Source organism: Gadus chalcogrammus, chromosome 15 (assembly GCF_026213295.1).
Source record: "Gadus chalcogrammus isolate NIFS_2021 chromosome 15, NIFS_Gcha_1.0, whole genome shotgun sequence".
Classification (NCBI taxonomy): Eukaryota; Metazoa; Chordata; class Actinopteri; order Gadiformes; family Gadidae; genus Gadus; species Gadus chalcogrammus.
In genome coordinates, this window is record NC_079426.1 from 10483881 (window position 1) to 10507996 (window position 24116).

At 46.6% G+C, this 24116-nt stretch overlaps 1 protein-coding gene across 1 annotated transcript in view; it reads left to right on the plus strand.

Annotated features, from left to right (window-relative positions):
* The window catches only part of kcnma1a (potassium large conductance calcium-activated channel, subfamily M, alpha member 1a), a 163331-nt gene extending 139525 nt beyond the window's left edge, over positions 1-23806 (plus strand). Inside the window, exons 22-31 of the mRNA XM_056610202.1 lie at positions 2533-2659; positions 3965-4189; positions 5460-5652; positions 10339-10452; positions 15206-15336; positions 17668-17862; positions 18303-18421; positions 18806-19033; positions 20868-20896; positions 23266-23806. Coding sequence (XP_056466177.1) covers positions 2533-2659; positions 3965-4189; positions 5460-5652; positions 10339-10452; positions 15206-15336; positions 17668-17862; positions 18303-18421; positions 18806-19033; positions 20868-20896; positions 23266-23417 — 1513 coding nt within the window. The 3' untranslated portion in view covers positions 23418-23806. The remainder of the gene's footprint in view (positions 1-2532; positions 2660-3964; positions 4190-5459; positions 5653-10338; positions 10453-15205; positions 15337-17667; positions 17863-18302; positions 18422-18805; positions 19034-20867; positions 20897-23265) is intronic.
* Positions 23807-24116: the final 310 nt, after the last annotated feature.

Here is a 24116-nt window from a genome sequence, read left to right on the forward strand (position 1 = left end):
TGCATTAACATGGAGCCTCCACACTGGCGTGGCGTTCTCCCTGGAATCAACACCCAGCTCCCAGCGTCTTTCCATGGCTTAGCGGCCACACAGTCCTCTGGCTGATGTGCCCGGGGTGTGGCACAGCAACGGCAAATGTCTTGTCTGCAACCCCCGACCTCAAACCACCCACAGGGCTGCAAGTATAGTTCAATACAGGGAGGGGAGAGAGGAGAGGGGAGGGGAGGGGAGGAGGGGAGGGGAGGGGAGTCTAGGAGAGGAGGGCAGTAGGAGAGAGTGAGGACAGAGGAGCGTAGGAGCTGATAGGAGAAGAGGAGGAGGGGGGAGAGGAGAGGAGGAAAGGAGAGGGAATGAGTGGATGGGAGAGAGGTGAGGAGAAACGGGGCGGAGAGAAAATGATATGAGGCAAGGGGAGGTGAGGAGAGTATTGGCAAGGAGATGAGACAAGGGGGGGGAGGAGGAGGTGTTCCTGGCCCGTGACAGTCTGCCAGTCACTTTGCTGACAGCTCTGTGAAAGATAGCTGTCTTGGCAACGAGACAGACAGAGAGAAAGAGAGAGAGAGGTAGGGACAACGAGAGGGAGGGAGACAGACAGACAGAGAGAGAGAGAGGGAGCGAGACAGAGGCAGAGAGAGGGACCGAGACAGAGGGAGAGGGAGAGGTAGACGAGTGAGTGGCCGACAGAGTGAGATAGAGAGACAGAGGCGGGGGAGAGAGGGAGAGGGAGAGGGAGAGAGAGAGAGAGAGAGAGAGGGAGAGGGAGAGAGGGAGAGGGAGAGAGAGAGAGAGAGAGAGAGAGAGAGAGAGAGAGGGGGGGTTAGAGTGTGGCGGGCAAGGCAGCCCTGCTTGCCTGCATGTGCCAGTCACAATGAGATGCAGGGGAGGGGAGGAGCAACGAAAGGAAGAGAGGAAGGGGGAGGAGAGGGGGAGAGAGGAGGGAAGAGGGGAGGAGGAGAGGCGGGAAGGGGAGCAGGGTAGGTTGACGTGACGGGAGCCCTCCGACTTGAGTGATTGGCGCTCCACTCGCGTCAGGATGAAAGATCGGGAGCGGGTGTAAAAACACTAAACTCTGTCAGCGTTATTATCACCGCCACCGACTGATTTCCTCCTCGCACCCCAGGGTAGGGGAGAGTGTAGATGGAGGTAGGAATGAACCAACGGACAGACGGGATGTGGAGGGGGGATAGAATAGAGAGGTACTGAAAAGAACGATTTATGACTGATAGATGGAGGGAGGGGAGTTAATTGACAGTTTAGAAAAAAACTTTTTTTTCTTGCATCAAAATGCAGTGTAAAGGAGGAGATGACACCAAAGGCATGTCAATGTGACAGTGTTGGCAGCGGAAAGAGAGAGTGATATTAAGACAGATGCATGTCAATTTTCTGGGAGCGGGTGAAAATTCTCTCTTCCTCTCATATTACTCAAACGTCAATCACGCCGCGTTCCCCCCGTCTTTTTTACTTTTTGTGTGTTTTGAATAAAATATATATATTTTCATGTAATGTAGGATAACAATCCTCAATACACAAAGGCTCTTTGCCAAAAACGAAGGGTTAGTTTCTACGGTTACTGTAGATCCTAACGGTTTCGTGTAAAGTTTTAGCTTTTCTGTCGCCTTGCCAAAAACTAACTCTGTGGGGAGTTCTGTAGTCTTGTAGAATAAACGCAAACCACAGGAGACTCTCTAAGACAGTTGTGGCAGGGTAAGTTCTATTTCTCTTCAATTTTTCGGTCAGTGTACGAACAGATCAAACTCAACAGCCCGATGCGGAAGATTAGCCCGTTTGGTTGTGACGCGCTGTTGAATCATTAATGACCCGCCGTTGGGGGGCGAAAAACCGAAATGTGATTGGACAAATTCCTGAAATATTTAAAGTACGAGCTTGTCGGAGCCTCTTTACTGTTGGAGACGCGTGGCGTCAGGCCTCGGGGAGAAGAGCTGGTAAAAAGCTGGTAATTGGTGCCCTGGTAGTTGTCATATCATTCTGGTGATATGTAGCGCCCGCTCACAAGCCTTGCTAGTCTCTCTGCCAACCACTCCCCCACACACACTGACACCTGGCACCCCTTCACCTGACCACCCTACTGACATCAACCGTTTACACCCCAGTGGACAATTTATAAACAATGAGGGGAAAGTGGGGAGGGAATCAGTATGAGTTGCTTTTGAATGGGAACGTACAATAACCATTAGTTAAACAGAACCAGATGCGCATGAAGAAACGGGCTAAATGATAACGGGCTTAGTGCCTTCCCTAATTCTTCCATCAAGCAAGTAGTGGCTAGGGTTTTTGCCCCCAAGCTGAAAGATACACGGTTGATCCCACAGTGTCTGCATCCCAACTTGTAGTCATTATAGCAACATGATGTCACGTACCGTCTCCTTAATGACGTCTATCTGAAATCACAGTGATTTACTTTTGATAAAAGCGTTTCCTCATGGGTTGCGACTGCCCCACTCATTAACACTTAGTGTTTTGATAAACACTTTTTGCGTTTTCTAACGTCCTTCATCGCACCTTTTCCCACAGCAGACACGACCCGCTGCTCATCCCCGGGAACGAGCAGATCGAGAACATGGACATGAGCGTGAAGAAGTACGACTCCACGGGCATGTTCCACTGGTGCCCCTCCAAGGAGATCGAGAAGGTCATCCTGGTGAGTGTGTGTGGCGGCGGTGGCACTTACTTAGCTGTGCTAGCTGCCTGCCCCAGGGACTCCACTGCCCTGCTAACTGCCTGCCCAGCAGATGATCGACATTAGGCACAACTCTGGCATGTTTTCCAGCAACGTAATCGATGTGCACGGTCCCTGTCAAAAGATACTCAAAATTTAAATAAGAAGCTTGAGGTTTAGACTTTGATTTCTATAACACGCGTACATACATAGATACACTGGGTCAGACAGAGAGATAATATAATCAGATCATGGCCAACGGCAGCCCTGAGCAGGGGGGGAGGGTCGCTAAGATCTAAGGTCCTTCCCTGGTTCCGATCAATAACGTTAAACAATCGATAACTAATATGTACTGACACTTTCTCTCATTGCTTCGCCGTTGTTTCAAGGTGAGTGGGAATGCTTTTTTTTTTTTTTTTTATATATACTCTGTGCAGCGAATAATTACTGCTACACTTCAAGGCATGTGTTTGGGATTTGAGAAGGGAGCTTAAAGGGCCTGTTTGGGTGTGGGAGTTGTGTATGTGTGTGTGCTTCAAGGAAAATAACAGTGTGTGTGCGCGTGTTTGTGTTGCTGAGATAGATGAGAAGAGAAGTTTGTGAAGGTGTAATTAGCAACATTCCCATTTGGAAAGATAAAATGTAACTTTGATAGTGCTGGAAGATCACACTGGTGTAATGTTTTATTAACAAAACTTGATTTGACTTGAAAGGGATTTTATTCTTTTTAGTGTTGGACAGAAATCCATGTGTTGATTTTCAAAGATATTGGATATCAGTAATAGTGGTGCAGCACCTTACAAAACCCTTGAGAGCCATACACAACATTGCTTTATTTTTCTTCTGTATGCATTGCTGCATTCCAGAGATATATGCATGCAATATCTCACAAACTGCATCTTTGTAGCAAATGGTTAAAATCTGCTAAAGCTCGGATCTCTTTCTTCATTTCTGATTTCCTCACTTAGTATTACTGAGTACATTCTTAAATGTACGTTCACAATGTATAGTGGAGTGTACAATTGGTTGCTTGGTTAACCAACTATACATTTGAGATACATTGCATTTAGTCCAGCATACTATTCAGTACGACTGAATAGCCATGAACTATTCAACTATAAACCTGTACAACTCTTGTTTTAAATCGCATTAATCTTTTTATTTTATCTCTCCTCTTCCTCCCAACATTTCAAGCCCACACGACATTTCTCACTATGTTTTATTGTGTTTTTCTCTCTCTCTCCCCCCTGTCCCCCTGTGTCTCTCTTTGTCTCTCTCTCGCCGCAGACCCGGAGCGAGGCGTCGATGACGGTCCTGAGCGGTCATGTAGTGGTCTGTATATTTGGAGATGTCACGTCCGCTTTGGTGGGGCTGCGAAACCTGGTGATGCCTCTGAGAGCCAGCAACTTTCACTATCACGAGCTCAAGCCCATCGTGTTTGTGGGCTCACTGGACTACCTGCGCAGGGAGTGGGAGACCTTACACAACTTCCCCAAGGTCTCCATATTGCCCGTGAGTTTACATCGGGACATATATTGCGTTTCTTGGTTCCTTTATGTTTTTTTTAAAGGTTTACGTTTTAATTTAAGGTTCACTTAAAAGTGCTGGAGCAGGGTTTGAGAGTTGTAAAAAAACGAACGGCAGAAAGCAAGATTTTGAAACTAAACCTCCCAAAAGAAACAAATATTCTCACACAGCATTTTCATAGCTGACAGTATTTCTATCAATTGATAGCTGAATAGTATCTGTTAAATCTTACCAACCAACCTTTTAACACCTTTGTACAGTTGCTTAATATTCTTTTGTATTTGGAATATACTTTATCCCAAAATATCACTTCTAAGATGAATTGCCTACCCTAGCTTTAACTGTTTCTGATTCAGATTCAGATTTCTGAAGTGTTTTTTATTTCTCTCGCATGGATGGAGGGTGGTGTTGATGACTGGTGTAAGGCTAAGCGCTGAACAGTGAATGACACAGAAACATTCTGCTCTTCTACAAGGAGTGCTGTAAACTGACTACTGTGCGTTGACATTTCGGAGTTTGCGTGCACATTGTAATCCCGATGAGTTCCGTGAGTCGAACCGTCGTCGGCTGTCACTTTGATTCGATCACAAATTATTTCGGGCTGAACGATCGGTTTCTGTGATCGGTCCCTCTCCCTCCATGCTCTGAGGATAAATAAAAGCCCAGGCGGGGGTTCCAGTGGGCTGCAGCCCCAGTGCCAGCTGTGGACGCGGTGGCGGGCTGCCTTTAGAGCTTGTTAGGCCTGGCTTGACTGATGATCACAGAGGAGAAGCCCAAACACCGCCTTCAGCGCAAGCTAGCCTTTAGATTAGTCTGCGTCCCCCCCCTACCACCCCACGGCCTGTTACATCAGCCGAATGTCATCGCCTCCGCACTGGAATACTTGTTAACTAATTTCCCAGAGCTCCACTCCGCCTCTTGCTCTTAAACTAGTTTTTCTCTCCACCCTCCACCCAGCTTGGCTGTTATTTTGTTGTGTTTTCGGGTTTGTTTTTGGTTCTTCTTTTTGATGAGTTCTAATTTTTTTTGCATTTTCTCTTTGTGACACATTTTTATTTCTTCCCCCTGTATTCCTCTGCTTCTTCCTTCTTCTCTCTTTCTCTCTCCCTTTCTCTCTTGCTCTCTTCTTCCACCGTCTCTCTCTCTCTCTCTCTCTCTCTCTCTCTCTCTCTCTCTCTCTCTCTCTCTCTCTCTCTCTGTCCTTCTGTCTCTCTCTCTCCCTCTCTCTCTGTCTCGTTCTCTCTGCCTCCTGAAGGGTACTCCACTGAGCCGGGCTGATTTACGAGCTGTCAACATCAACCTCTGCGACATGTGTGTCATACTGTCGGCCAATCAGAACAACATTGACGACGTCTCGCTGCAGGACAAAGAGTGCATCCTGGCGTCGCTCAACATAAAGTCTATGCAGTTTGATGACAGTATCGGGGTCTTGCAGGCAAATTCCCAGGGTAAGAACCACCTCCCCCTCGTAGGCTTTGAATTGAAAGATTCACATTTCTTCCCGACAATTTAGAATGGCAGCGCATCTTGTGTATCCAACAACCCCAATCCCCCTTTATGCCATTAGAGGAACTACATTTTAGTCTCTACCGTGAATCCCCTATAGGGTACTAGAGGAACTACATGTAATTATCTTCCGTGAACCACATAAACCCAATTTGAGGTACTGCGTGCTACTCTCTACCGTGAACAACCTATAGGCCGTTAGAGGAACTACATGCTAGTAGCGTGAACCACCTAAAGGTCATTCAATGAACTACATACTACTCTACCGTAAAACCACTTTATGCATTTAGGGGAACTCTCATCCAGCAAGGATTCAGAAACAGGTGCTCACGGCTGCTGCCTGAACAGGACTCAGAGCTGGTTTCCCCTAGAGAGGACAGGGTCGTGTCAGACTGGGAGAAGATTGAACTCATAGATGGGAAAAGGGGGTGGCGAGGATGGGCCTGAGAGACCAGGAAGAAGAACGGAACAGTGGGATGGATATGTCAACATGTCAAGTGGTAGTCTATCACGTATGTTTAATTTAAAATCCCTGGCAGTTAACCGATGTTATCTCTCAACTCGAACAGCTTTATTTTTACAGACACACACACATACACATGGATACACAGAAACACAAACACACGCACACACACACACACACACACACACACACACACACACACACACACACACACACACACACACACACACACACACACACACACACACACACACACACACACACACACACACACACACACACACAGAAACAGCCAAACGCAACACTGGGCGGTGACAGCTTCATCTGAAACGCCACATTAAAGTTTTTCTTCCAACATCATTTATGGATTATTCCAGCCATGTCCTTCAGTAATTCACACGCACACACACACACACACACACCATGCGCAGATCCTCCTCCGCCACAATAACACTTTTTAATGATGTAATCAACGGGACCGGGCCGTTTAATGACATCGTCCCCCCTCCCCTCCCCCCCTCCCCCACCCCACCCCGTGGACCTGGTGTCTGGCGGAATGGTCTGGAACAGATTGTTGATGTTCGGAGACGAACACACGCAGCCTGGCGTCCCATCAGCCTTCATCATCATTAAGCAGCAAGCACAAATCACCACGCACGCCGAGTCAGCTGCTGCTCGTTAGTCACAGCAAAACACTCTCACACACGCAAGGCACACACGATCACACACACACACACACACAGGCAGGGACGGATGTGCATAAGGAGACGGGGTGACACTGGCGCACACGCAGACACACACTGACGCGTACAGTATATACATACAAATACACACGCTTATGTGTAGAAACGTTGGAACACGAGAACACTCATGTGCACACTTATTTACACAAATGAATAGACTTACCCATACAGTCCCCACTACCGGACACGCACAAGCACTTGTGTACACGCACACATCGGAATATACGTACCCCACACACATAGACACACATAGCTGCGAGCACACACCCTAAAACAGTCAAGCAGACACACACGTAAACACGTAAACACTCGCAACCGTCCCAACAACCAGCGCTTTCTCCACACTTCTCCGTCGCGCCAAAATAAACAGTTTAATACCAAACGCGGTAACGGTGGCAAACAAAAACAAATAAAACAGGCCTATCAGCCGAGGGTGTATCTCCTCTGCTCCATACCCCTCTCTCCTCGCCTCTCCTCTCCTCTCGAACCCCTCCAGCACCAAAAAACAACAACACCAGCAGTGGTTATTTTTTATTCTCCACCCAGCCAGGTGTGAGTGATGCGCTGTCTATAGCAATGGCACCCCGGCCCAGTAAGCAGGGGTAAATCTGAGAACACAATGCCGCTCCGGGGACCAGTGCGCGGCTCGCGTGATGACGGACCGCTAGGCTCCCTGGGTCCCCCTCCCACACTGGATGGATGGAGCCTATTGTTGTCAATGATTGGGTCTTACATCAACCGTCGGTTGCAGTGATAAATATTGCACTGTGGAATGTGTGCCGCGCACGTACGCGCACGAACGCGCACATACGCGCACGTTCGCTCGCGTGCGTCTGACACATTCACAGGTGTGTATTGCCGCGCACAAACATATGGCAGACACATGGTCACGCAGACGAACACAGAGACACGCACACACACATACGAATGAACGAGGACACACACATATAAACAAGGACTCACACACACACATATGCACACGTGAATATACAAACACACAGACACACACATGAATGAACAAGGACACGCACACATTTGCACACATGCACGTACAACCACAAACAAACACAAAGGCACACACACACACACACACACACACACACACACACACACACACACACACACACACACACACACACACACACACACACACACACACACACATACACAGTGTATCATAGGTATTGCTTTGGGGAGTCCTACCACTCAGAGATGATAACATGGAGACGGCGGGGCGGTTGAATTTAAAACAAGAAGGTGCAAATGAATAAGTAAACACGTGGCTTCCTAAGGGAGCGCTTCTCACGGTTTCGCTAGCATGTAGTCAGCCGCAGAGCAAAGCTGTGCCCGGGGGGTTTAGAGCAGGGCATGTGTAACCCAGATCTCAGATAAACCTGTCAGCTTTACATAGTGGTGGAGGGAGACCAGCTCTCTGTCTCTGGCTATACCCGCTCCTGTTCAGCTGCAGCTGATGGGGCCTAGACATCCATACCCCGTTTTTTGGCGGCAAGTAAATATGATGGGTCGTCGTGTGTATTTGACAGTGAATTTGTTGTTGGAAATTGTGCAGGTTATTTTTTTATTTCAAGGATTTTCTTTTTTGTCAAAATGAGAACATAAAATTATTGATAATAGAAATAACTGAATCGTTGTAAAATATACAGAGATTGCGATGTTCAATGTGTTCAATTATGGAGACAGTTTAATTTTAGTGTGTGAGACCAAGTTGAGAGGTCAATTGTTTCCAGTAAACACTAGACATATTTATACACAATTTAATGGAAGTCTTTGCCAAACATAAAAACATATACGCATGTCTAGCATTAACATGTTAATATTGTCCCAGCATGATCAGCTTTTTTATGTAATCAACTGCCAAAAATAAATTCACCATGTATTTCCAAAAAAAACATTCGGAAAACCAGCAAACATATGGGGATGCCAAAAACATGTTTTGGCATCCCCATATGCAACCATAAGAAAAGAGAAGGGATGTCGTTACAGCTAGGAACCAACACCGTCTGTCACTCCCCGGAAAGAGTAAACAAGGTTATTTTTGTGGGCTCGCCAGCTCTGACGATGTTGTTGGTAAACGGGTAAACGTGTGTTTCCTGGTTTACTTTAGTGAGCGTCACACTTGACTGGTTGCGACAGTTAGTTATGTTGTGGCGTTGCGCGTTATTACGCAGGCTTACGGCCTCGTGGTGAACCTTCTTTTGGGGATTGCCTGATGCCGAGGACTTGGGGGACGCCTTTGGTATTACGAGTGTCTCTGGTAGTGTTTGTAGCGATACGCACTCACGCACACACACACACACACACACACACACACACACACACACACACACACACACACACACACACACACACACACACACACACACACACACACACACACACACACACACACACACACAGGCACACACACACAGGCACACACAACTCATTCACAAGCTTTCCAAAACTTTGTGACCTGAATATATTTCCTGCATTATGTCTGCGGGAGTCGTAGCAGGTATAAGCTGGCGTTTTTGCCGTCGTCAGCACTAAATGATGGATGTCAAAACAGTGGTGATGCATTATGCATTGTAGCATTACAGTTTTAAGGTGTTTACTTGTCACTAGGAGGAAATGCAAAAATGTGAAGTCATGTGAATTCATGCCGCTGTCACATACTCCTGTGTTTCCGAACCACGCGATGTTCAGATGAGAGGTTTTTTTCCGAAGGATCCACTTCGTCAACTTAATGGTTACAAAATGAACCACATATAAAATTCATATCTTCCCCCGGTTGAAGAGCTTTGGATGCTAAAAATGTTCCGGCTGACCGTTAAAAGCACAATATCCATTCTGTCCCCGGTCTAAAGTGTTGCCTTCCCCCCCCCACTCCCCCCCTTCTATTTTTCTGTCAATCTGCACTTTTTGAATGACACAGAAAGCACACACATCAACAACTCACCGCTGCGTAAAACAACATGCACTATGGGTAATGGCATTGACGTGCCCTCTTCTGAATAGAGTGGCATATCACTGCAGTTAACCAATGCCCCCCCCCCCCCCATGCTATTTTCACCTGTGTACCCCATCTCGGTCCTTCACCAGAGCAAAGGAGAATGTTTCAGCTAGTAGTGCATCTTGTTGTATCCCCCCGCGCTTATGTTGATCCATTGCTTTCAAAATGTAGACATCTATTTTATCCAAGGTTTTTCTGGTATACATGCCATTAAGGATCAGGGAGGGGTTAGGGAATGCCTAGGTACAATGTGGACATTGAGGTTTAAACCCAGAACCCTATCTTTGAGTCAAACAAACCCCAGACTACACTACCCTACACCCGTAAAGTAAAGTAGTAGAATAGTTACACAGTAGTAGTACCCACTCTTGTTAATCTGTAACCATTCCCTCTGTGCACCCTTCTCCAGGTTTCACGCCTCCCGGAATGGACCGGTTATCTCCAGACAGCAGTCCAGTACATGGCCTCGTCCGCCAGGCCTCCGTCACCACCGGAGCCAACATCCCCATCATCACAGAGCTAGGTAATGCCTCGCTCCGCCCTCAGCACTGCACCAACCCACACCACAGAACCTCCACTATATCAAAAAACACAAAATAAATATCGACCAGCGTCCATTATCGACACGTACACATAGCCCTCAAGTAAATATCTCAACGCTGTGCTGCCTGAAGACCAAATTCATGGTATTCGTTGCTAATACTTCCCCCCCCCCCCCCCCCCCCCCCAATCTCCTCTTTCTCTACCAACTCTAAAGAGATTCCCTTCCTGGCTTTGTTGCTGTTTTTTTTATGAGTCAGAGGCGAATGCCTGGATGCTTTTATCTGCGGCGTGGCGGTTTTGACAAGACCATAGCACTTAGGACAGTGTGCGTTAACCTGGACGTCTCTGTCAGGCGTTTTCACCACTAAAGCAGATCGGCGTCTGCAATTTGTTCGCTAATGCACAGGACAAACCCGTCCTGATGGAGAGGACGAGGGAGGCAGAGAAAAGATGCGAGAAGAAGCGGTAGAGTGTTAGAGAAGAGGAAAATGGGAGAAAAATGCCAGGGTTGCAAAATAGGCCCATTTATTAATAACAATGGCAGTGGTTGTAGTCCCAGTGGGAACGCAGGACTCATGAAACTTTTAGATCTCTGAGGGCTGTACTAAAACACTGGAGACTGCCTACTCTATCTCCCCTGCCCCAATTAGAGAGCAGTGGAGCGTGGGAGAGAGGGGGAGGAGGAGGAGAGAGAGAGAGAGAGAGAGAGAGAGAGAGAGAGAGAGAGAGAGAGAGAGAGAGAGAGAGAGAGAGAGAGAGAGAGAGAGAGAGAGAGATAGAGGAGAGAGAGAGAGAGAGAGAGAGAGAGAGAGAGAGAGAGAGAGAGAGAGAGAGAGAGAGAGAGAGCGAGCGAGCATTAGAGACTCCCTAATGTTATTTGTATCAGGGGGGTTATTTGTAACATTACCTACTGTGTAGAGACCTCCCTGACCAGTTTATCATACAATCACGCCAAACTAGACTCAACTACTGGCGTCGATTCACGACTAGCTAGCCCAGCACTCGGAAATCGCGCATCACTCGGGAAAACTTGTCTCGTACAAGTCGTGTTTGCCTGTTGGTGGGGGAGAATTTGCATCGCTGGTTGCCGACACAGTTGTGTACCACCCACAAGGCACGGAAGAGAGGGAATAATATGCAGAGGAGAGACGTGCCCGCTGTGGCTCTCAGATCTCAGCGGAACCACACTTTGTACCTCCGTGTTTACAGCTCGGGTGGCCAAGCCTACCAAATCTATTCCCGTTGAAATCAAAACTGAACATTACCCCGTTCACGCCTAGGTTTGCTTGGTCAATTTTTTTTGCGCTATGCGTAACGAACACACTCGCGTGTGTGCGTGGGTAGGGGGATGATAACACCTCACTTTATTCCCTTCTCCGCCTCCCACCGTGAACTATGTTATTGTTCTCTTTAGCGGCGCTGCTCGCTGACAGCAATGGCTTCTAAACCCACCACACGCAGTATAATCCACCACATTGTTCTTGCTGAAAACACGGACAGCCTTGAGTGCCCTCAGACAGAGTTGAATAGCTTATCTCCCCCCCCGCCCGCTTTTTTTGTTTCAAATAACCACGCCATTTCTTCCCTATGCCTCCCTCCTCCTCCAAACGCCCCCACCCCAACCCTTTCCTTCCTGGGCCCCTCCCTCCTGTTTCCTGCCTTGCTTCATTGCCATTAGCTAAACCTGGCAAACTCCAGCCATTGATTTCATTGAGTCAGGAAGCAAAATGTGGACTCAACATACACATGATAACGGAGCTGGGTAAGCCGCGCTTTCTTGTCTAACACCCCCTCGTCCTCCACCAGCTCCTCGTCCTCCGTAATGCTGCTTTCATGGGCCTCGTTCAACCAGCAGCCATTTTGGTTTCATATAGGAAGTAGTTTCAATTGATATCAAGCACGTTCAAAGCCACCATCTTGATGCCTTTTCCCCCATTGTAATACGAGGTTACTTGGTTGTTGTATTTTTGGTCATGGAATACCAAGATGGCAGCTTTATCTCCTTTATAGAACTTTAGAAGACCTGAATGAAAGCCTCCTATTGGTTCTAAATGCTAGCTGGGTGGGTAATTCCGCATTCGGTTTTATATTTTTGTTCCAAGTCCGGTTCCCTGACCCAGCTAGCGTTTAGATCCAAGATGGGTGCTCGGTGAACGAGGCCCAATCATCCATTAGATCGTTGGATCCCTCCCTTTCTCTCCGCCGTTCTCTCACCGGCTTGTTGTCTCGATTCATCTGGATGCAGTCGAGCGCCACCACCACCCCAACCCCACGGTTGCTGCCGCCCCCCCCCCCATCTGAACACTTTGAACACACGCCTACTTCTCAGTGCTCGCTCACTACCCGGGGCTTTTGATCATCCATGCAGTCTGTGAGAGCTGTGGCTGTTTCACCATGGACTCACTCACTTCTTCCACCACCACCTCGTCCACCACCACCACCTAGTCCAACCACCACCACCTCCTTCACCTCGTCCTCCTTCTCCTCCTTCACCTCTTACTTTTTTACATTTGCATCAGCCACCTCCTTCTCCACCTCCTTCTTCACCTTTTTCCCCTGGCCACAATACATTTGCATCAGACTCCTCCTTCTCCACCCTTCTCCTCCCCCTCCAGCCCCCACATCCCCTCCACCTCCTTATCTTCCTCCTTCAACTCCTCCTCCGGCACCACCTCCACCTCCTTCTCCCCCTCATCTGTCCACATCACATTTGCATCAGACTCTTCGTTCTCCACCTTCTCCTCCACCTCCGCCCCCTTCTCCAACTTCTCCTCCACCTCCTTCTATTCGTCCTTCAACTCCTCCTCCACCACCTCCACCTCCTTCTCCTCCTCCTATGACCCCAGCACATTTGAATGAGGCTCCTCCCTCTCCTCCACCTCCTTCTATTCCTTCTTCATCTCCTCCACCCCCTCCACCTCCTTCTCCCACTCATCTGTCCACTTCACATTTGCATCAGACTCCTCCGTCTCCATCTTCTCTTCCGCCTCCTTCTTTTCCTCCTCCACCCCCTCCACCTCCTTCTCCTCCTCCTATGACCAAAGCCCATTTGCATCCGAGTCCACCTTCTCCAACTTCTCCTCCACCTCCTTCAACTCCTCCTCCTCCACCACCAACTCCATCTATTCCTCCTTCCCCTCCTCCTCCACCACCTCCACCTCTTTCTATTCCTCCTTCACCTCCTCCTCCACCACCTCCAGCTCCTCCTCCTCCACCACCTCCACCTCCTTCTATTCCTCCTTCCCCTCCTCCTCCACCACCTCCACCTCCTTCTATTCCTCCTTCACCTCCTCCTCCACCACCTCCACCTCCTTCTATTCCTCCTTCACCTCCTCCTCCACCACCTCCACCTCTTTCTATTCCTCCTTCACCTCCTCCTCCACCACCTCCAGCTCCTCCTCCTCCACCACCACCTCCACCTTCTCCTCCTCTTCCTCTGGCTACAGCACATTAGCCTCAGCCTCCTCCTCGCTGTTGACTGACACGTCTCCCGGTTCGTCAGGGCAGGAAAGCTGGGGAGAATGATTAGAGGAATATATGAGAGGAACATAACTTCCAAGATCAAAACCTGGTTTATGCTGTTTTATTTGGATTCTTTTTTTTCTTTTCTTTTTTCGCAGTTGTTGTGGTTGTTGTTTGTTTTTCTCCTCCAGACCTGATTGGCAGGGATTTTGCAGGAGACAAACACACAAAGATTTGCGCGTTAAAAAACATTTTTGCCACTGATATTAATTTCATTCAAGGCCAACACTGTGATCACATGATTATGTTTGCCAAAAAGTTTTTGAGTGGCATTTGATTTCATCATTATTTTATTAAGTTTGGTGTGCCACACTCTGAAGGTACAACAACATTGTGTTGTTTTTGTCATGCGTTCAAGTCTCACACCTTTTGCACTCTAACCTTAACACCACGGTTTGATTAATCAGTGTTTTGATTTGAATGTTTTATTGTATTATTACCTGGTTTATTCATTCATTTGTATTTCAGGGCACAGGTAAATATCGAGAGATGCTTATCTCAAAATAGTGATGATGTGCCCACAAACACATCTATCATGGAGAACTAATGCATGTTTTTTGTTTTACGGTATGCGCAAGATGTCATCAATTCGGAGTGACTATTCATGACACAAAAAAGTGCATGAATTCAGATCTATGCTCTCTGTTTATAAGGTGACATGGAATGTTGGTAATTAATTATGCTGATTAAGGAAACAGTGATCAAGTCTTTAATCAGTTCATTATTAACATTAATAATAATAATAAATTTAATATTTATTAAGGAATGATATAATTGTATTAATAAAATATGATAAAACCGCTTCAATATCAATAGATTGGATATCAGTAGTTTTATTCATACTCATCTAATGCACTTTGCATCATGATTTACTGTCGAAGTTTAGCATTGAAAAATCACTATCCGGATCATAACTCTTTTCGACAGAAAAGATATCAGATTGAATGTGATACTATATATGTATATATCTTTATGCATAATATAGTATTTTTTAGATTAAATGTGAGTGTGCATCTCTTTAAGCTTCGAATCATCCTTCTGATGATCGACGATCAACCAATGAAACGCCTGTTTCATGGAGTGCCGGCTTTCCTCCCCGGTGTGTGTGTGTGTGTGTGTGTTTGTGTGTGTGCGTTCTGCGTTCTGCGTTCTGCGTGGGGGTCTCCCTCTATGTGTGTGTAACTCACCTCGTCCCCCTTCCTGTGTGCCAGTGAACGACTCCAACGTTCAGTTCCTGGACCAAGACGACGACGACGACCCCGACACGGAGCTGTACCTCACGCAGCCCTTCGCCTGCGGCACCGCCTTCGCCGTCAGCGTGCTCGACTCCCTCATGAGCGCAGTGAGTAGCCCCCCCCATCCCCCTGGCACCCATCACTCTGCGTTGTGTACCCCCCGATTGACGCCTCGGAACGACACCCGCCCCCAGACCCCCGATAACGTATATGTATCGAGTCCTTTATCTCAGCTACTACACAGCGACACCCCTAAACCAATTAACCCCCAATGAAATAAGGCAGAAACCTTGTGAAATAGTATTATTCCACTAACTATCTGCTAATATTATACATTCATAGTTATAGAAGTAGTAGTTGAAGAAGCACATTACTGTTATACTAATGAACAGTATTTTATTTCGTACAACTCAAAGATCCTGTATATATTAATACAAATATGAACACACATGGGCCCATTTTGACCATGTGTATCAAGAAGGGCCCATTTTGATTGTATGTATTATTTAGGTCAAAAGTACCAGGCATCCATACTTAATATCCTATGAAAGCAATCGACGGAACCCGAGAATTGAACTCGCTCCAGAGCGTATTTAAAGTATAATCTTTTTATTCAGAAACATTCCCCCTCAGAGATAGACGACATGTGCACTTTAAAGCCACTTCCCCCCCTCCGACATATCAACCTTTTTTAACAGCTCGTGACGCCAACAGCCATCCAGCTCTTGATGTGTGCGTGCGTTTCCACAGCGCCAGTAAAAAAAAGGGGCAGGGAAGGAGTTCACACAGCGAGTCAGATCATTAGACACATGGCTCCTGGTCTCCTCGGAGGTGTTTAAATGAAACGCCACGTTGATCAGCCCCTTCCACCGGCGACAGCCCCCGCCGCCACATCAAAGCACAAACTCCCGCCAGCGCTCCTCATTTTAAGTGTCATGAATTCCACTTTCACTTTCTTATTAGGTCCTTTAACAAGCTAAGCACTAAGGTTGGGGTTTTAATTGCGGATACGATACAAGCAGGGCCATCACCGGGGCAAAGAGAAGCCTTTTCATCTCCCGTCACCTTCCGTCATCTCTGTAGTAAAAAAAAATGAAAAAAAAGAATAGGAAAAAGAAAACGAGAAATAAAAAAATATAAAAACACACCTGCCTTTTGCTCTGCTTTCATTCACCGCTCTCATTCGCTCTGCCGACCTGACCAATCGCGTGCTTCCCCTTTGGGGAGTGGTAGTGGTGGTTCTGCTGCTGCTGCTGCTACTGCTGCTGCTGTTGGGGGTAGTGGTGGTCGAGGCGGTGATGATGGCTTTATTCCCCGTGCGTGTGTCTCTCTCTCTCGGCAAGTGAGAGGGGTTAGCAGGGGTGGTGTGTAGGGAGGCCGGCTCCGCGGAGCAGCAGGCGTCAGCTGGCTAGTCTGCCGCTGGTCAGAGGTGAGGGCCGCTAATGGACAGTGCTCATCCATCATCAGGGCTCCGCAGGGCTGTCAGAGGGGGCCCCGGGGCCCGGGAGAGGGCGGCGGGGGGGGGGGGGGGGGGGGGGGGGTGGAGAAGGGGGAGAGAGAGCTAGAGAGTGTGAGAGACAGAGAGAGGAGCTGGTCTACTCTGAGGCTGGCCTCCATTGAGTGACATGGCCTGTCTCCACAAAGAGACACATGAAGAAAAGAAAAAAAACAGCCCCTGATGGGCGCTTGAGGGGGGTGAGGGGGGTGAGGGGGTGGTCTGACACGCTCAGACGGCTGGCGGATCTCTGGTTCAAAGAGAATAGAAATGGTGGGGTTTATTGGGCCACTTGTTCACTTGTTTTTCTGTTTTTTTGTATTAATACTGGAATATCACACCGTTGGGTGGCTCACGTTTTCCTGTGAATTATCAGCAGCGGAGGGCCGCAGTCGTGGGAAGGTTATCACCGACGATGAATTGAGACGTTGCGATGTGATAAGGAAATAACCTTGGAAAAGTATTGCGCCTGAAATGTCTTTAAATGTCTCCTCCTGTAGCCTGCCAGTCGTGAGATACGGGTTGGACACAATTCAAACAGTCGCAGATTAGATAGGAAGAAACCAATCGTAGCATTTTTCCACATCTGCCCATCTGAATTTGGCACTCTGATGACATTGACTACTCCCTCGCTCACTCCCTCCCTCCTTCCCTCCCTCCCTCCCTCCCTCCCTCCCTCCCTCCCACCTTCCCTCTGTCCCTCCCTCCTTCCCTCCCTCCCTCCCACCCTCTCTCCCTCCCTCCCACCTTCCCTCCTTCTCTCCCTCCTTCCCTCTCTCCTTCCCTCCATCCCTCCCTCCTTCCCTCCCTTCCTCCCTCCCTCCCTCCCTCCAACCATTCCACCCCTCCCACTCCTTCTGTCCTTCCCCACTCTCCTTGCCCCCTTCCTCCTTCCTCTACATCCCTCCCTCTCCCTCCCTCACCCCTTCCTCCCCTCCCTCAGACGTACTTCAACGACAACATCCTGACGTTGATCCGTACCCTGGTGACGGGCGGGGCCACCCCTGAGCTGGAGGCCCTGCTGGCGGAGGAGAACGCCCTACAGGGGGGCTACAGCACCCCGCAGACTCTGGCCAACCGCGACCGCTGTCGCGTGGCCCAGCTGGCCCTCTACGACGGGCCCTTCGCCGACCTGGGGGTAAGAGATGAGGACACCATGACCCCACTGTGTGTCCGGAGGCCTCCACTGGTCTTGGATTAGATTTCATTGGTAGCATCTTTAGCGTTGTTATCTAATCTTTGATATTGGAATTATAAGCCTTCCTTTTTGTGTTTTCGAGGTCATGTTTCGTTGATTCCCTCACTTAAGTTTGATTTGGTTCTGATCTGAATAATCCCAACTCTCCAACTCTCGTCCAACCACTTATGAATTGTAATGATTACTTTTCTCGTGAGGTTATTGTTTCGATAAGATTAATACTTAGTTTGGTTCATGTTGTTTTTTGCTCACGTTTGACTTGAAACTTGAAACTTAAATTTTCTAGATATTAAATATTAGCATTTTAATTGTCTAACGACGTCAAGCTACCCATTCTGCCACTGATGCTATCTTGTTGTTGTTCTGTATGTCTTCCCCAGGATGGCGGTTGCTACGGTGACCTGTTCTGTAAAGCGTTGAAGACGTACAACATGCTGTGCTTTGGGATCTACAGATTAAGGGACGCTCATATGACTTCACCAAGCGGTTGCACGAAACGGTACAGTGTCCCAATGGACATTATTTTCCAGGCTTGACATTTGTTTAACTTTCATTCATAGCGCACCTGCGGTACCATTAAGTCACCTTACAACTTAGTTAACAGTGAATCAGGAAAACAATCACAAATAGACTAAGAGGAAAAAAAAAATACGGCAAACTCGAGGAATGGATAGTTTTGTGGTTTTTGTATTTGACACCCAGCCAAAAGGTACTGCGTTCGATTCCCAATTTACATAATTTATCTATAGGCATCCCTTAGCCCAATGCCCCATCCCTCGCTACTTCTTAATGACATGAAGGCTAAATCAAACTGTGTCTGCATGACAAATAGCTGTATCATCAACGTGTCCGACTCAACTCCCTCACCCTTTGTGTTGCCCAGGTACGTGATCACCAACCCGCCGTACGACTTTGAGCTGGTGCCCACCGACCTGATCTTCTGCCTCATGCAGTTCGACCACAATGCGGGCCAGTCCCGGGCCAGCCTCTCCCACTCCTCCCATTCCTCCCATTCTTCCAGCAAAAAGAGCTCTTCCGTCCACTCCGTCCCCAACCCCAGCAGTCGACAGAACCGGAGCAGCAAGAGTCGGGAGGCGCGGGACAAACAGAAGTGCGTAAACATTTTCTATTTGTGTTATTAGCGTTGTAAGCATTGATAGTGTTGGAAACAACTTTATAACACTTGATAAGGTTCAGTCATCTCTAAGCCATTTCTAAGCCTTTGGTGAATGATGAACTATTCATGAACAAAAAATAGAGCCAGACATAGAGCTGTCTGGCTCTATGTCAAAGAGCCAGACAGCAATGTTGATTAGCCATTACAAGCAATGTCCGAAACGACCCTCCAGTGACATCACACGTGGTAGTGTCAAACCAGATGTATGATGGATAGATCAGCCCACCAGTTGGTACAGTCCAATGGGTAGGCTGGTCGGCTGATCTATCCGTAGCACTCGTTAATTATCTATAATTGTATACTTGTGTTTTGTTGATGATAAGTTCATTATTAACTAAAGGCGTATAAATTACTTGTCTGACCGTTATTGTAAAGTATGTTACCTCGCATTGTAATAGCGTTATTTAGTATTCATTTTTATCAAGATGTCATGTTTACGCGATCAGACTGATGGTTCTCTCTCTCAGTTTGATTTGGCTTGTGTCCGTGCGTATGCATGTGTTTGTCTCGTACGTGTGTATGTGTGTGTGTGTTTGTCAGAAGGATGCTTAGAACGACGTGTTGACATGTGGTACTGTGCGTGTGTGTTTTTCCTGTGTGATTTGTGGTCAGTGACCTTGTCATGTTTGTGGGTTGTTTTTTTGCCATAATCATTTGCATGTGGACCCCATTCTTGCATCACAGCAACCATTTGAACAGGCATTTCGGATCAATAAACTGCCTGAATGAGGAGGCACATTTATAGTCTTATAACACTTGTTAACTCGCTCTTAAAGACCTAACTCCCTCTTTAATACTTAAGTTAAACCAAAGCCAATCTTTTCACAGCCTGCCACTAGATAGCTCTTAGACAGCCATTAAAACCGGTTGAATTGAAATACGGTTTAATTTGTTCTCAATCTATTCACATTCCCTAGAAACACACATGATAAATAGACATAGCTTTCTGTTGTGTAAGACCCTATATTTAGATATTTTAAGTTCTACTACGATAGAATCAAAGTAGCAAATCACTGTTCATTGTAAGTATTGTGCTTTGATATTTGTTTATCTTAGCAATCATGATCAAGAACACGATAGCGATTAGGTACTTGATCATGGATGCGCTGTGTCATCACTTGTTTAGTGTTAGTTGTATAATCAAGATGTCGTGTGTACGCTACCAGACATTGCTTACGTTTGTTAAGATGCCCTGTTGACCACGCGTACACTATGAGTAGTTCGAACACCATTTCCCCCATTATTTAGTGGTGTTAGTGTTATGTAGTTCCCAGTGCATATGTTCTGCTTCAGTGCATGTGCATGTTGATAGAAGTCTGTGTTCAGGTGATTGATTAATTATCAACTCCTTATCCTGAAATTAAGATATATCTTTTGATAATAATAGATAATTTTGGTGAAATATGCATGCAACATGCTTCTCACTTGATGACCAGCCAGCATAAATAATGATTTAGAATTTAACTCTTACTTATTTTCTATTTTTAAGGATTAAGATAAAATAAGATATCAACACAATTCTATTTAAAAAGCATGCAGATTTGTTACAGCTGTACTCACCTTTTTATAAAAACACCAATATAAATATATATTTGGAAATACTTTGTTTGTGGAAAGACATAAGGTCACACACAGGATGTAGGGCTATGACCGAGGCAGTGTCCTTCACTGCACCAGGTAGCCCTATAGCATGCGCCTGTGTGTATTATGCCTTGTAAAGACTTAATACAACTTACTCACGTTAGATTACTTACCTCTCCCTCTGAAGTGCAACAAGGATGAGTAGAATGGGCCAAGGTACGCCAAAGTTAACCATTCCGCATGACTTAGCAACCGCTGCCAAGGGCTCCCGCTTCATAACTATGTCCCCCACGGAGATCGTTATGACGGGAGGGATTGATTTATTTTTTTGGTTTGATTTATCATTTCTTTTGTTGTTTAAGATGCACTGTTAAACCACGCCTCATTTCGATTTATTTTTTATTTTGCTTTTTTATCAACAAAAAAAAGCAAAAGTGTGTGCTGTTGTTATTACCCACGACCATCTCCACTCTGCATGTGGTTGACCACACTTGTTTGTGCTTTTTTTTATCTTCAATTAATCGTTGAGTTTTCTGGATGAAATTTACTGCAATTTCACCCTCCTCCCCAAGACCCTAATTTTTTTAATTAATATTCACTTATAAAAAAAATTCACCCATTTTTTATCTTTAAGTTATTTCCACTGGAGATGTTTTTTTGCATTGTGTGAGAGGTCCGTGTGTTTGCACATATCCTTTCTTATTAATGTATGCTATGCGAAAATCACTGGCACAGTATATGTTTTTCCTATTGTATGCTATCAGATTACATGGTATTTGATGTCCTCATGTCTCACACGATCAGCGCTACAGGGCCTTATCACTCTTATCGTCACCACCGGGAACGAAAAAAACACTTCAAAACGATCCCACGTCACAAGACCTCACACACACACACACACGCAACGGTGTGCAAGCCGGTCACGCGTTTCCCACTCAGACACATCGCTCGGGGCTGTATCGTCACAGGCGTTGCTGGGGCTGCGGCCAAAGTTGGGCTCGCGAAATCGCCCAGAACTTTAAGAGCGTCAAACACGCAAAACCATCTCTCTCCTCGCTGGTGGGGGGAAAGTGGGGGAGTGGGAAGGCGTGGCGAATTGAAAGTGTAAATGAAAGACGGGGGATAGGAGTCTGAGAGGTACACTGCATGTCATTTCTGCGCGCCTGATATGCCGGTTTGAGGCCACCTGAGCGTATCGGCTGCCAGACGGCGGCGTGGCAGACTCCCTCGCCTCAGCCGGGGGCCGGGCTCCCCACATCAAATGGCCCTGGTGCTGTGCGTCGGCCCGCGGCCCTCAGCCTGCTGACACACGCCATACACACAAATGAGGCTGCCCCGCGCAAGTCTGCATGCCCTGCGCACATTCACACACGCGCGCACGTGCGCCTGCGCAAACGCACACATACAGGGCGTGCAGACCTACACACTCATGCACTCGCGCACACACGCATGCTTGCTTAGTTCATTTACAAATTCAGTTTTGGTAGTACCCACGCGCACACACTCACACACACACACACACACACACACATGCGAGCACTGTGTACTCATACACCCACACGCATGCATACACATACACTCAGACTTTCACGAGTATATACACACACACACACACACATACCCACACAGATGCGTCTGCACAGACTCACACACACAGACACACATACAAAATCACATGCACATTCAGATTCACAGACTAACCCTCCACACTTTATTACACGTTAGAATTAGATATCACCCCGTAAGGGAAGGGCATGTGGAGGAGCATTAGTAATTCCTACCAGCTGCTAGGAACTAGTTTACTAACAGCAGAAAAGTCGAAAGGTGCCCCTGCACTTTGCATTTGCTTTTGGCCACAGACAAAGTGAAGCAGCCTAGCACTTTGCAGAACTTTGCGTGTGTGTGTGCATATCAAGGACAAATACCATTGATTTTAATGCTATATCAGCATTCTTATAATGAAGTTGTGGCACACACAAAAGGCAAGGAATTACAATAGTAATTTCCCAATTCTTACTTTAATATTAGCAAAAACATAATTGTAAATTATTTAAAATAAATACTCAACTACATAAATGGTCAATTCAGTGAGTATTTTATTTGCTATTGGGATAAACTGAAAAAACATAAATTAATAAGAATTCCCCTTTATGTGTTTATGTCAACAAAAAAATCAATTCTATATGTTCTTGGATTCTGAACCTGAATTATTATGTTTTTAGGATACACTAATACTACTACACTACTACCTCAAGACTCTGTGTTCAAAATTCTCACATATTGTAGGCTACCATACAGAACTTCAACTGGGCAAAGATCAGTCAGATCAACAGTGTTGATTGTCAAAAGAATTGTGTTTTTTCAATGCATTTACATTACATAACGTCTTACCCTACATGATTTAGTACTGACTTTACCATTTAAACCAAACCTAGGGTGCAGAACAGTTAGGAGTCTGAGAATCCCGCTGAGCAAAGCCCTTAAGCACCATGGCTCACGTTAAACATTCAAAACTAACTCAAGCTCCGCTAACTCTTGTTTTTCTTCTACTTTTTCTCCTTCATGTGCTGCCTTGTCCTCCGCAGAAAAGAAATGGTTTACAGATGAACCAGAGAACGCCTACCAACGGAACATTCAGATAAAGCCCATGAACACCCACATGGCTAACCAAGTCAACCAATACAAATCCACTAGTAGTCTGATTCCACCAATCAGAGAAGTTGAAGACGAATGCTGAAGCACACCAGGTTCTTTGAAGACTTGGGGAGAAAAAAATCCAGAGAATCTTTTTCCGAGATTGCAGGAGACGAACTGACGAATGAAGGAATGATAGGACGAAGGTGACAGTGACGACGATGATGACGATGATGATGATGTTGTTTGCGATGGATGACATGCCTCCTTACTCACCTTCCAGAAGTAGATTTTGGAAGAGGAACACACACACCTCGAAGGGACCTTCTTTGTGTATTACCTTTAATGTAACTTTTCACGCTCTCTGACATTTGTTTTTATTTATTAATGTGTTCATAGACATGTACATATCGACAATCAGAAAGAAGGATTGTACAGCCCCTCCACCCCCCCTAGCACTTTTTTTGGAATAATTTTGAGGAGAGAGAAGAAGAAACAAACAAAAAAAAAAAGAGTACTTCCTGAAATTCTTTGCAATAGTTCACCTCCTTTGTGTTGCCGGACCCCCCGCTCTTCAGAGGGGGAGGAGGAGTCGGGGCTGCGGCAGTAGGTTGCTCTTCCCACCATCACCCGAAGATACCCCCCAACACCACCCAACACCATCCCAGAACGAGTCTTCTTCAAACGGAGGGGTTCCTCGCTGTCTCGCTTCTCTTATGTCCGCCTTTGTTTTCAGTTGCTCCAAAAAAATTATGAAAATTCATCTGACCAGACCACCAACCCCAACTACCACCACCACCTC